Below are 14,203 nucleotides of genomic sequence, written 5' to 3'. Positions count from 1 at the left end.
TTTACTGTAGAAATCCTCCCTCATTTCTTTGCCCATGGAAAGGCAGGCATACCTCTGCACTGCCATGAAGGAAATTGTTTTTAAGGGTTTTATGGCGCTTGCAACACATTTAGGTCATATCAGCGCCAGTAAAAAGGAAGAAAATGGGATAGTAAAAAGTTCTAAAATTACAATTAAAGCACCCAAGAGAAAGTAAGACAAAGGGGAACTGGGAACAAATAGGGATCAGATGAGATTCCAAGAGCACACCGTCAATGTACTTTGTATGAGATCACTTTTAAGTCTCATCCGGACACAAGCACAAAATCCAGCAAAGAGGAATACACTCAAATGCTTACATTATATATTCAAAATAACAAACATAATAATACATAACAGAGAGATGATTTACAAGGAAAAAAATATGTTTGTTTTTTTTGTTTTTACGGCGCCAAAATGTTAACCCTTGAGTGGATTTCAGATAATTTGTTTGGCTGAATCTCATGTATCTATTGATTTATATTTTTAAAAAAAGAAAAAAAAAACAAAAACAAATCAAAGAAAAAACAAAAAAAAAAAAAAACAAAAAAAAAAGTCATGTGTACAATTGTTGCCAATTCATGTTTATTGGATTAACATAAAAAAGCATTAAGAAAAATGGTTGATCAATTGTCAAGTTAAGGAGGCCAAAAAAAAAATCTCACGTGCACGAAGATGACATCACTACACACCATTATTTTATGCCATACATATCTAATTCTACATAGAGAAAAAAAAAAAAAAAAAACAATCACAAGGAAGGGCAAATTGCGTCTACAATTTAAGGTTGACAGGGCAAATGAATGCCCTGAAAAAGATGAAAGTATAAAGTAAATTGAGTAATCCCATACCGTGATACCCTCAGAATGTTGTCTGACAACACATGACCATACGATAGATAACATTGATGGCACTAAATAAAATGGAAACAATAAAAATGAGCATTCACTAAGGAGGGACATTTTGGGGGGTAATAATTACTTAAATTACTGGTTATCAACCTTGAACATGTGCTGAATAAGTTCTACTACTCTGTTGCTGTATCCATATTCATTGTCATACCTGAAACGAAAAAGAAAGACAAAAAGGCGTCAGGAAATTTTTATTTTAACTACCTCAATCCTAACACCAACTATCTCAGTATGGGGCTACTTTTACCCCATCATAATAAAACTATTGCCTTAATACAGACATGATATCTATAGTTTAATAAAACTATGTACATGTCAATTTTCCTTTTGATTGAGTAAATTTTTAAAATTTTGAAATGAAACCAATAATTTCTTGAGATAATTAGCTGCTAGAAGCTGTGGACTGTAAAAAGTAATAAATAAAAATTAATATATAACAGCTTCAAAAACAAACCAAAACCCCCAAAAACCTAACACTCTGGACACAAAACCCTTCTTCAGACTACAACAAAAAACATTGAACACAAATAAATGACTAAATACCCAGATCGACGACAGAGAAATATTGGGTAGGTCCTTTCTGTATAAAAATTTGGGGATCTTTACAGCTAAATAAAATTTGGTGACATATGAAAGATTAAATTGCACACATTTAAGTGTACTCTTAAATTCTTAAACTGAGCTTTTATATAGCGCAATATCCACAAAACGTGTTCAAAGCGATTTACAAGGAGGGGTCACTGACCCACAGCAACACTTAACATTTTGGATGGAACTTGGCAATTTGTTAGGCGATATTACTTTTTTTTTCGACAGATACAACCCTGTTAACGGTGAGGTACTCATTTACACCTCAGCACAGTGAAAGAATGTGAGTAACACAGTGAAAGAATGTGAGTAAAGAGCCTTTACCAAGGACTGAACTATGCGCCGAGTCAGGCTCTTACCCAGGACCTTCAGATCCGAAAGCGAGTGTCATACCACGAGACCAAATAGCTGCACGTAATCGGGTGCGATTATACAATCGGATATATATGATAGACGTCAAGACATTTCAGTCAAGCCTAGTCATGGTATTTTTTAAAAAACGAAAACCAATAAGATAAAAGAAAAACTCACCATGATACAAGTTTGACAAAATTGTCATTGAGGGCAATGCCAGCCTTGGCATCAAAAATGGAGCTGCGGGCATCGCCACAGAAGTCTTGAGACACAACATCCTCGTCGGTGTATCCCAAAATACCATTCAATGGACCTTCAGCGGCACTCTTGATAGTTTTCTTAATCTCATCATAGGAGGCCTGGAGTGATACAAACATTATGGTTCAATCAAAGATACTTTGTAAACAATGCTAAATTTGTCTGTCATGGACATATTAAATCTTAAACCAAGATAAAAACTGACTATGTGCACTTCCATGCCTTAATCTGCTGGTTTGTTTTTCTCTTAATCGTAAACGCTAAAACTATTCTGTACAAATTATACCAGTGGGCAATTTATAGCTGATATATGGAGAAAATGGACTACAATTCTTGATAAGGATAGGATATTTATTTGTTTGTTACATATTGAAATAGCAACATGTACTAAAAATGGTCTAATTTATAATAAATGTTGGTTATAAAACAATGAAAAAATGTTATCCATTTACTAAAGTCACAAAGAATATTTAAAGGTTTTACAAAGCCTATCAGCTCTTAATGATTCGATATGACCCGTTTATAAGGTACGTACTTAAATGAAACAGTTACCCTTTGTATTTACTTTAAACGTTTGAATCTTATCCAATTATGATTTTAAAAAGCAGCACTTATATTTTAAACCCTATCAGAAAATGACTAAATGAGACAATCTACAGAACTTGGAAGTCACAAGAGAAATGGCTTCATCTGAACATTGTTATTAACTCAAGTGTTTACATGAATGGATAATCAGACTAAATTGTTCAATTTTCATTCATGTTGAACTCGAGAGGAATTAAGCAAATAAAATTCGCCTTGTTTGTTTATTTATTCATGTCTCCATTCCTTCAGCAATCAGATAGCAATAAATGCAAACTAATGTGACAAGATTAGTCCCCATTCTGCAGCACAGACAAGCCAAAAGCTGATTGTCTATGAATGTGGGGATTGATCACAGTACATCCCTTTTTTGTATCAATATCTATCATCATCATAAGATTTTAATAAGCAACATACCCCCTTTCCTAATCTGCATGTGAGATCAACCACTGATACATCAGCGACAGGTACACGGAAAGCCATGCCAGTAAGTTTACTGAAATGAATAAAGGAAAAATATCAATTCAGCATTTACATAAATCCTCTGATTTAAAAAAAAAAAAAAAATAAAAAAAATAAAAAAGCCTAAATATCTCAAGGGATTTTACAGGGCTTGCCAAATCTTTAAAAATTATTTTATTTTAAGGGTTTTTGGGAACTCATGCTACTTTTACTCCATTTCAGAGCCAGTTAAAAAAAGAATAGTCAAACGATTTGAATCTGGCTATGCCAAATAAAAAGAAAAACATATATCATAAGACACAAATGGTTAAAAAATATTAACTTAACATTGACTTGATAAATAATAGAGATTATTCAGCAATGATGAGACTTTCAAATCCCAATTCTCTTCCCACAACCTCCATTTCATAAATAGACTTGTTATAGCGACAATGTGTGATCAAGAGAATGGGAATAACGAGAAAATAATCTGAATTGAGGCGACAACTTGAAGTAAAAGTAAAATTAACGCTCATTCATCAGAAAACAGCAATTCTGCAATAGAATTATAAAGAACAGAGCCATAAAAACTCGTGACTAACTAAAAAAAATTCCATTGTCATTGTTTCCAAAGGGTACCTATCCTCAATTCTTCAAAATTAAGACTTGCTGCTACTGCTACACCATTGGCAACCAGTAATGAGGTAAATTGTCAAAATATATATACAAGTGAAATAGGATCCATTCCATGTTCACAAACGCCAATTTACTTGTGTGTGGATGCAAAAAAAAACCCACAAAAAAAAACAATTTTACAGATATGGGAAGCATAGTCCTAGAATTTAACTCATAAACTGTCTACAAACAGTCGACAGTTGAGCAACCAAAACGAGAACACTTACCCATTCATCTCAGGAATAACTTTGCCTACAGCCTTGGCAGCCCCTGTGGAGGATGGGATGATGTTCTGGTAGGCTCCACGACCGCCACGCCAGTCCTGGTTAAACATAAGATTAGAACAAAAGAATAGATTAAAAACAGTTCATTTGTAAATTATGTTAAATGTCAGAGAGTCACAACTTTAATTTTTCAAATGTGCATGTGTATATGGTGTGATGCAATGTCACTAGCTTAGACTTTTGTCAACATTGATCTGACATGGCTGTTTTTGAAAAAAAAAAACAAAAACCCCGAAATTTTGCAACAGCAAAATTTGCAAGAAATTTGCAAAAAATTGTAATTAATTTTCCTAAAAACCCATATAATTAGTTCATGAAAGAGAAAGGTATTTGTTTGTTTTTAAGGGTTTCACGGCACTTGCAACATATGTAAGGTCATATCAGCACCAGTAAAAAATAAGAAAATGAGATAGTATAAAAACACTTCTGAGACAATCTCTCTTCCCCCTCCTAATAATCTGGTAATAATTACACAAAGCCCCATTTGCATTACCATCGCTAGTCACTGCTCTCTTGGTCAAAATTCTGAATAGATGACCAATAGATGGTCAATAGTCTACTTAAAAAAAAAAAATTTAATTGCCATGCTTCCATATTTATTAGCCGCATCTACCTCCACCATACACCAACTTACGTTATCCCATCCAAAAAAAAAAAAAGACCATTCTTCAATCAATCACCATAACCATAAATGAATTATCTTTGTAGTATCCATGGATTGACTCCCATCACAAACACGGGAGCATCAGCAGATGGAGCTGAGATGATAACTTTGGTTGCACTACCAAAAATCAGCCGGCCTTGACTAATGGTTCGATCCCCAGGCCAAAGCAGGCCGACTTTTTGGGATGTTTTTCTTCTTTTTTTTTTTTGTTGTCTCTGCTCTGTCTGGCACTGCTTCATACTCATTTATACTAGTGTCGCTCCCTAATTTGTCACTTTAATACGTTTGCTAACTAATTGGCATCGCTCCCAACTACATATCTCTTCTGTCCATCTACAATCCGAACCACTCGCATATTGAAGACAATAGGGTATATACGATTGCATGTGCATATATGTATAAAAAATTCTGAGCACTTTTGGTGGAAAGGAGCGCTATAGAAATTACGCATTATTTTTATATTTCAAATATGTCTACCACGTGTACACAAAATGCAAAAATTTACCTTAGAACTGGGTCCGTCAACAGTCTTCTGTGTGGCAGTGACAGCGTGAACGGTTGTCATCAAACCTTCCACAATGTTGAAGTTTTCATGAACAACTTTGACAATTGGAGCAAGGCAGTTGGTTGTGCAGGATGCATTGCTGACGACAGTCATGTCTTTTGTGTAGTTATCTGCATTGACTCCCATCACAAACATGGGAGCATCAGCAGATGGAGCTGAGATGATAACTTTGGTTGCACCACCATCAATATGAACCTGTAGATAAAATAATTCTAATCAAACTCAAATATTCTGGCTAGTTGAGTGAGCAAAAACATATTTGAAAATTTCTATACACTACATTTCTTCTTTTGCGGCTAATACAGTCTTCTGGCAAAGCTTATCGTTTATAAATACTTATGACGTGTCCTATACATAATAAACCAGTCATACTAAATGAAATGCAGTCAAGTGCTTGTTTGTTTTTAAGGGTTTTACGATGCTTGCAACACATTAAGATCATATCAGCACCAGTAAAAAGGAAGAAAATGGGATAGTAAAAAGTTCTACAATTACAATCAAAGCACCCAAGAAAAGGTAAGACAAAGAGGAATTGGATCAAATGGAAACAGGTGTAGATTTCAAGTGCTCACGATCAAAGTCCTTAGTTTGAAATCGCCTAAAAGTCTCATCCAAACACCAGCGCAGGTCCCAACTAAGAGGGATATATACTCAAATGCTTATAAATCATATATAATATGTAAACAAAAAATACAGTGCATAACAGAGAGATGACTCACAAGACAAAATATATCTTTCAAAGCCATACAGTTAACTGTTTCCCTCCCAGCCAGGGCGAGGACAAAACCAAGCAACCCCATTCCAAGATAAGGACAAAGCAAGTTGGAAAACAGATAGAGGGGGATAGAAGGCATGGTAAGTGCTTCCCCGCCCACTATGGGAGGTCAAGAACCCCACCCAGTCATTTTGTAATCAACAGCTCAAATCCGATACGAAGAAGTGAAACAGAAGCTGTAAAGTAAATTTAAAACAAAATGATCAGAAACACAAAATTTGTTTTTATACCACAAACAAACTTTCCCAAAATTAACTAGCATCCATTTTTTAAAAAAAATGTTTACTCTCCACTTCTCAGAGAGAGAGAGAGAGGAGAGGGGGGTGGGGGGAATTAAACTAAAAGAAAGAAATAAAGAGAAAAAAAATCAAATTCACTCAAAACATCATACCTTTGCCTTGTCAATAGTAGTAAATACACCGGTAGATTCGACTACATAGTTTGCACCTGTTGACCTCCAATCAATCTTGGCAGGTTCACGCCTGAAACGGAAATTTATTCAAGATATTATATACATAAGATTACAGTGTAGTTAAAAGAAACCCTATTAGAGAAACAGAATTGCAAATGAAATGTCCTTCAGAATTATCAAAACACACTTCTTTAATTACATGGAAAAGAGAAAAAATAACATTTTATATATAAGAGTAAGAGCCAAATGGAGAGGAAATTTTCAGTTTAACACTTACTCTGCAAATATGATAATGGGTTGATCATTAATGATAAGTTTGTTGTCTTTTGTACAAACGGTACCCTTGAATCTGCCGTGAGTAGAGTCATATTTCATCATGTATACCTGCAATAGAAAAATTTGTTGTTTTGTGAACAATCAATGATAAACATGTATACTATATACTCTGTTCCAAAATACATGAGCACACAAGTTAATTAAAAAATTAAACTTTCTTGTTACTTAACTGGTTCATGACTTTTATAGATTACGATATCAAAAAATAATGTCCAATGTAGCCAGAATGACTATTTTACCCTGTATATAAAGTATGCTTTGTGACGGATCATTGCATAACTGTGTATATATATTTTTAAAAAGATATGAAAAGCACTGGCAAAATTATGACCAAAGGACTAGTATATTTTTTTTCTTTTAAATACGTTGCCGGCTAAAACTTGGATCTGACAGGTATACACTACAGCACATTCCACTGTCAGAAAATAGGAATGCGAGACTAAAAATGGGAAGAGCAATATTTTCCGATAATCGAAATTTTAGAGACAATGGCAGAATTGCGGAAAGAAAGAGTGAAAATCGGAATGATTCCACCAAAAGCAGAAAGGTTGGCAGGTCTGCAAAATCTGATGCTTATGGGAGGCAACAACAAAATGTAGATTATGTATAAAATTCAGTCGCCCAGCTCCAGCAAGTCGTATTGCAGAGCATGTTGGAATTCAATGTAGGTCAGATTTGATTGGGTAAAATACTAGTTTGTTTGGTTTTAGGTGTTTAACGGCGCTTTCGACACTATTTAGGTCATTTAAGCGCCTGTTTCTGCCTTTTATCAATTTTTATCGGCCTTGAGGGGCCATAGCGGGCTACTGCAAAGTACTTTCCACCTGTATAAAAAAAACAGCTCCTCAAACACTACTAAAAACCTTGTGGGGCCACTCTTTTGTTTGCAAGTCTAGGGCTCTATCAATTGAGCTGAAAAATGAAAAATATGCTTACATGGTCAAAGGCAATCACCTGAATTAAACAAAGAATTAACAGACTTACCATGTAGTCAAGGCTGATGAATGGGTCATTGATACCAACAACTTTTACACCTTTGTCAAGGGCTGCACGAAGTGTGAGTCGCCCAATACGGCCAAACCTGAAATTACAAATGAATAATAAAGCTTCCAGTAAAAAATGAAAACTTTCAATGTCAAAAAATTGTTCAAACTGCACATTTCAGTATTTTCCCTTCACATGTGTCAGGGTTTATATAATTATACAATCTGATGGGGACAATGACACAATTCCTTGTGTTTGTTTTTAATGGTTTTATGACGATTGGTCATTTCAACGCAAGCAAAAAGATAGAAAATGGGATAGTGAGAAAATTCTACAATTAGTAAAAAGGTATCCAAGGAAAAGAAAAAAGGAGAATGGTTAAAACAAAGAACAGATGCTGTAGATTCCTAAAGCACACCACCAGTGTGCATAGTCTGAGATCACCTTTAAGTCTCATCCAGACATAACCACAGGAGGAACACTCAGATGTTTACAAACCATTAACATAATCAAAACAAAGAACATTGCAATACATAAACGAGATGCTTTACAAGGAAAAAAGTAACTCCAAAAACTAAGCCTAAACATTCAACTGCTTCCTTCTAAGTCAAGGACTCCATAAAGAGCAAGGACAAAGCCAAGTGATCCCATTCCAAAAAAAGACAGAAAGCAACTCAGAAAACGGATACAGGGGGATAGAAGACACAGCAAGTGACCTCCTGTTCACGATGAGAAGTTAAAGGACCCCACCCAGAAAATTAAGTGACATAGAGTGAGACTAGCCTACGACAATCGATAAGATGGGTGTGACATGTAAAAAAGAGGAAATGGTAAAGCAGATCCTATTTAATGATTTGAAGAACTTTTCAGAAAGTAGACAAGGCTAGAAATCTTAGGAATATTCTTGGCTCCAGACTGTCCTTGGTCCAAAAAATTAATGTTTTGGTCAGAACTATTAACTAAGAAATTCTTTTTTATAAATTGAGCTTTTATATAGAGCAACATCTACTAAACGTGCTCAAAAGTGCTGTAAGAGGATCGCTGGCCAACAGCAACACTAAACATGTAGGACGTGATATGACGCCTGTTAGGCAATATTGCAATTTTTTCGTTCAGAGACAACGCTGTTAAAGGCCAGGTACTCATTTTACACCCGAGTACGGTCAGAGAATGTGAGTAAAGAGCCTTTTCCAAGGACTCAACTATGAGCCAAACGAGGCTCAAACTCAGGACCTTCTGATCCGAAAGCAAGTGCCATACCACTAAATCACATATCGCACAACTAGGAGAGATTGCTTCTATCAGATGAAAATTGGATTATTGTTATGCTCGCATGAAACATTTTCAGGTTGTCCAAAACTGAGCTGCCAGGTTAATATTCATGAGGCATAGATGTGACCCTCCCTGGCCTACTTTATTGACTGATGGTTGAATAGGAGATCATGTTTCTATATTAAATCTATAGGCACAAGTGAATCTTTCATTTAAAGTTGTAGTTGATTTTCTTGTATTACTAAAGATGTCTTAATCTTTGACTTTAACATTAAAATTAGCATTTGAAAGCAAAACAATTCCTTACCCATTGATTCCAACTTTCAACTCTGGCATCTTTGTTTCTGAAAATATTAAGATTGAATCATTCTTAAACCATTCGGTCATAATGATACCAGGGGGAAAAATATACTAGTAGCCTATTGCTCCACCACTTTGCTAAGAAGATGAATAAAGTTTGGCATAGATAAATAATAATAATAATAATATATCATAACAATAGTGGAACTTTATTACAATATGCAACACTGAACGCAGATGATCAACAACTTTACACTTCTATATGTTTGTTTTTGAACGTTTTACAGCGCTTGCAACACATTAAGGTTATATCAGCGCCAGTAAAAAGGAAGAAAATGGGATAGTAAAAAGTTCTAGAAGTACACTTTTTTAATTGAATTGAATTAATGTAGATGGTTCAGGCAAAGTATTCAGTTTTGACAATTCATCTTTCAAGGGTTTAGTCTGTGTGGTAGCACTGTGGATCATACATAGATTGTTGGCAAATCTTTCCAGGATCTGTACAACTCAGCTTTGAAGGCGTTTACACTTTCAGCATTCACAACTCTCTCTGGCAAGTTATTCCAAGTATTAATTGTTCTAACAGAAAAGTAATTGCTTCTTGTCCTAAGTCCCTTGGTAGGGCCTTGATTGTTGAGAAACAATCGTATATTTATTAATAAAGAAGTCCTAGAGGCAGAGGGGAGAGCAAAATGCATCTGATGCACATAAAGTTTTCACAACTTCTAAAATGACACTAAAAATGATATGTCTTTCTCAATAAAAAGACATATCAAAAATGAGCCAGAGAAATTCATTATCAGGAAAACAAAATAAAAATAGCACATCAATGAGTTGGTAGTTTCTGTAGAGAACATTCACACCATGAGCAAACATCATGGGATTCGAGTGAACGAGATTTCTAAAATTCACATATATCGGTAAAAAGCAAAGCACATACAATCAAGATTATCAAAAATTATTATCGAACGTCTGACATTGTCATTGATTGATATTGGCTCACCGTATTTCTAAAACTTAAATTCTTTTCGAATTAGAGAAAGATGTTGGAATAGCCTAAAACAAAAATATCACTCCAAACATGAAATTGATGCTACGAGATAAAATAAAAGTCAAATCTAATAAGTCAATGATATGAAGGAGTAACTCAAGTTCATGAAATGAGAGACCGAGTCTTCTATGCAACACATGAACTCGCATACGAGTTCAAGGTAGCAGAGTTCACCTTCGTCTCAAGGTTGTTTGACGACCTTGTGACCTTGGTAGTGAAAAGTGGACTGGAGCCGGCTTATTTATTGGCTTGCAAGATCATAGACAAAGAGTTGGCTGTGAAACCATGCATTAGTGAAACCGAAAATCATAAATGTCAAAACAAAAACCGATGAAAGACATAAAATCTAAAGCGACCCAAATTGAACCCGTCGACAATCAATGGTATGAATGACGTGCTGACATAACACGTCCTCAAACGAGTTAACGCCTAAATATAATTCTCATTCCTTTTATCTCAAGATTCGTGCAATAATAGCTCCATTTTAACATTCGAAAGGATATCAAGCCGTGAAACTCACCTCTTTAGGAACTGTAGGCGAGAATAATGAACAAAGTAGTCGTTAGATCAACTGCTCAGCTTGGCTTCTGGTCACGGAAGAGAAAGACAACACTTGGCAGGCGAGTGAGGTCAAAGCCAGCCGGCAAAACACGATTACTTTTCCGATATATACTCGATTATTTCAAAACAGGTACGAAGAAAGAGAGAGGAAAAAAATGTTTTAAAATACTCGATACTTGTATTACAGCTCAAACTTAACAGAGCGCATGCGTGAGGAATTAACCTTCAGGTCAGGTCACTCACACCCAACACCCAGTATCTACTATCTACTACAATTTCCACGACCCCCTTTTTAGGATGAAGAATGTGATGGAGGCTAGCCGTCTATAATCTTTTTAGATGGAGGAGATACAGGATTTTTTTTTTTTTTTCGAAGGACTGACGACAAGTTTAGATAAACGCCTTTTTTAAATTCAATATAACCGGCTAATATTTCATTTTTTTCACCAACTCTCAATCAACCGTTTGCTATCCTTATTTAAAAAGAACGCTAGTCTCTCGCAAAATACTTTCCGACAGATCTAAGAGCTACCCAGTCACTGGTGGGCATCGAAATAGGAAGGACTTTTTGTGATGAAATATCGTTGCTGGTGGGAAGTCAGAGAAAGAAGGGAGGGGGAGCTGTTCGATATGGCCAGGGTCCAATACCAGTTCCTTTGCTTGAGAGGCAAGATCTTTACACAGCTATCTGGACCCTATATCATCATCATCATCATCATCATCATCATCATCATTATTATTATTATTATTATTATTATTATTATATTTATTATTATTATTATTATTATATTATTATTATTATTATATTATTTATTATTATTATTATTATATTATTATTTATTATTATATTATTATTATTATTATTATATTATTATTATTATTATTATTATTATTATTATTATTATTATATTATTATTATTATTATTATTATTATTATTATTATTATTATTATTATTATTATTATTATTATTATTATTATTATTATATATTATATATTATTATTATTATTTATTATTATTATTATTATTATTATTATTATTATTATTATTATTATTATTATTATTATTATTATTATTATTATATTATTATTATTATTTATTATTATATCTCATCTATTATTATTATTATTATTATTATTATTATTATTATTATTATTATTATTATTATTATTATTATTATATTATCATAATATTTTTATATCATTATTATTATTATCATCATCATCATTATTATTATTATTATTATTATTATTATTATTATTATTATTTTATTATTATTATTATTATTATTATTATTATTATTATTATTATTATTATTATTATTATTATTTATTATTATTATTATTATTTTTTTTTTTATTGTTTTTTTATTATTATTATTTGGTATTTATTTCTTTTCTTTTCTTTTTTTTTTTTAAAGCTATTATATTCCTTTTTTTTCTTTGTCTATTACTTTTTACAGTCCACAGCATCTAGCAGCCTCGTATCACTTTGACTTGTGCTGAACATAATATAATATTATTAAATAGTAATGTGAAATTGATTGTAAGCTTCAATTTAATTACAAAAACAGATCAAATGAACGTATCGGGTTTCCCATCTATCAACAAAACAGGATGAATGAAACATGAAGATGCATCTTAACTACGCCACTACCACATTATATCATTCATCTGTGGTGTTTCATTAATCCTGTTTTTGTTGATAAAGGGGAAACACGAAACGTTCATTTGATCTGTTTTTGTAATTAAATTGAAGCTTTCAATCAATTTCACATTGTTATTTATTTCTTCGAACTTCGAGCAGCAAAATTTACATTATAATATTATTATACATGTGTCCGTGGCCTTCGTAAAGTTATGGCCTGATACTGACCAAAAAATGACGTCAAAATGCCAGTCTTTTGCCACAAAAGAAAACAAATTAAATCGTGAGTTGTATTCATTAGTTCAGCCAATGAAATAACTTGTTTCCATGAGCTCTACTAACGACAACTCACTAGACGGTGCAAAAGGCAAAAACCAAATAATGAGGTCAAACTGCCAGTCCTTTTGGATTTCAGTATCGGGCTATAACATAACGATGGCTACGCTGATACTGACCAAAAAATGACGTCAAAATGCCAGTCTTTTGCCACAAAAGAAAACAAATCGTGAGTTGTATTTATTAGTTCAGCCAAAGAAATCACTTGCTTCCATGAGCACTACTAACGACAACTCACTAGACGGTGCAAAAACCAAATAATGACGTCAAACTGCCAGTCCTTTTGGATTTCAGTATCAGGCTATAGATAGTATGCGCTTGGCTAAGAAGCTCATAACATTACCATCCGGAAGTTTAACGGACCAACACACAAAACTGTGTGTATCCATGAACGTTTAAAGTCGGGTTAAAACAGTTCAGTGAGCATTACTCATAAACGTGGATGGCAAAAAAAAAAAAAAACAATAACAAAGACCTGAGTGACGTCATCTTCGAACTATCTATAACTTAACGATGACTACGATGTGTCCTTCTCCTGTTGCCGATAAGGGCGGGCATCGAGGTGGATGACCCTATTTAGTCGATAAAATGATGCATAGAGTAGAGATAGATGGCGTTTGCTGGGAGAGGTGTCCTCGAATTATGAGATGTATGATAATGAACGATGAGGTGGTGTCAAAATACTGGTTCCAATCTCCATGGAAGTGTAAATCCAGTCCCCCTGGAGGATACTGGATAAAATAATGAGCTTTTATATCAGGGACGGCTGGTAATAATGGGCAGGGTGGGCAAATACCAGCCTGTTTTTTCAAGTTATAAGTTGTATTACCAGGTCCGAAATAATCAAATTTAAATTAGATAATTTCAAAAGTTACTACTTAAACTTGATACTTCATACTGAAATCAATTTGTGTGTATTTTTAATAGATTGCGAATCACCATGCACCCCGTAATGCATAAACCAGGATACGCTCCTGTTCTTTTTATCACCCCCCCCCCCCCCCCCAACCACTCCACTCCACTCCGCCCACATCGTCATCTCATCGTCACGTCGCCTGACGGTGAACTAACTCAGATTTTTGCTGTCTGGCCTCTCTAGTACTAGGTCGGGCTAATTCAAATGAGCCCACCTTAATAACCAGTGAACACTGAATAGAGCTTTTGGCAAACAACTTTTTCTTATTTATTGC

The 14,203-nt window shown here is 34.1% G+C and overlaps 1 protein-coding gene across 2 annotated transcripts; it reads right to left on the bottom strand.

Moving 5' to 3' along the window:
- Window positions 1–581: 581 nt before the first annotated feature.
- Window positions 582–11,141, bottom strand: LOC144970059 (glyceraldehyde-3-phosphate dehydrogenase 2-like). Of its 2 annotated transcripts, none has more exons than XM_078909258.1 (10): window positions 10,991–11,141; window positions 9,427–9,463; window positions 7,848–7,944; window positions 6,805–6,911; window positions 6,507–6,597; window positions 5,281–5,535; window positions 4,055–4,149; window positions 3,129–3,207; window positions 2,049–2,230; window positions 582–1,080 (listed from the first exon to the last, which is right to left on the bottom strand). In XM_078909258.1, the coding sequence occupies exons 2-10, from the start codon at window positions 9,453–9,455 to the stop codon at window positions 1,005–1,007; spliced, it is 1,011 nt and encodes a 336-aa protein (XP_078765384.1). In that variant the 5' UTR covers window positions 9,456–9,463; window positions 10,991–11,141; the 3' UTR covers window positions 582–1,004. The 2 variants fall into 2 exon arrangements, with proteins under 2 accessions (XP_078765384.1, XP_078765385.1); XM_078909259.1 differs by lacking the exon at window positions 10,991–11,141 and adding an exon at window positions 10,423–10,602.
- Window positions 11,142–14,203: the final 3,062 nt, after the last annotated feature.

This window comes from Berghia stephanieae, chromosome 4 (genome assembly GCF_034508935.2).
Source record: "Berghia stephanieae isolate SIO BIC M18660-M18661 chromosome 4, UCSD_Bste_1.3, whole genome shotgun sequence".
Classification (NCBI taxonomy): Eukaryota; Metazoa; Mollusca; class Gastropoda; order Nudibranchia; family Aeolidiidae; genus Berghia; species Berghia stephanieae.
The sequence above is the reverse complement of the archived record's forward strand: the minus strand, read 5'-3'. Positions and strand labels throughout refer to the sequence as shown.

What these genes read in the sequence shown, in the direction of transcription:
- LOC144970059 (XM_078909258.1), bottom strand. Translation starts at nt 9,455, where the DNA reads ATGCCAGAGTTGAAAGTTGGAATCAATGG. An exon ending in TTGAAAGTTGGAATCAATGG is followed by an intron (nt 7,945 to 9,426) that starts GTAAGGAATTGT and finishes TTGTAATTTCAG; the next exon opens with GTTTGGCCGTATTGGGCGAC. An exon ending in CCCATTATCATATTTGCAGA is followed by an intron (nt 6,598 to 6,804) that starts GTAAGTGTTAAA and finishes TTTCCGTTTCAG; the next exon opens with GCGTGAACCTGCCAAGATTG.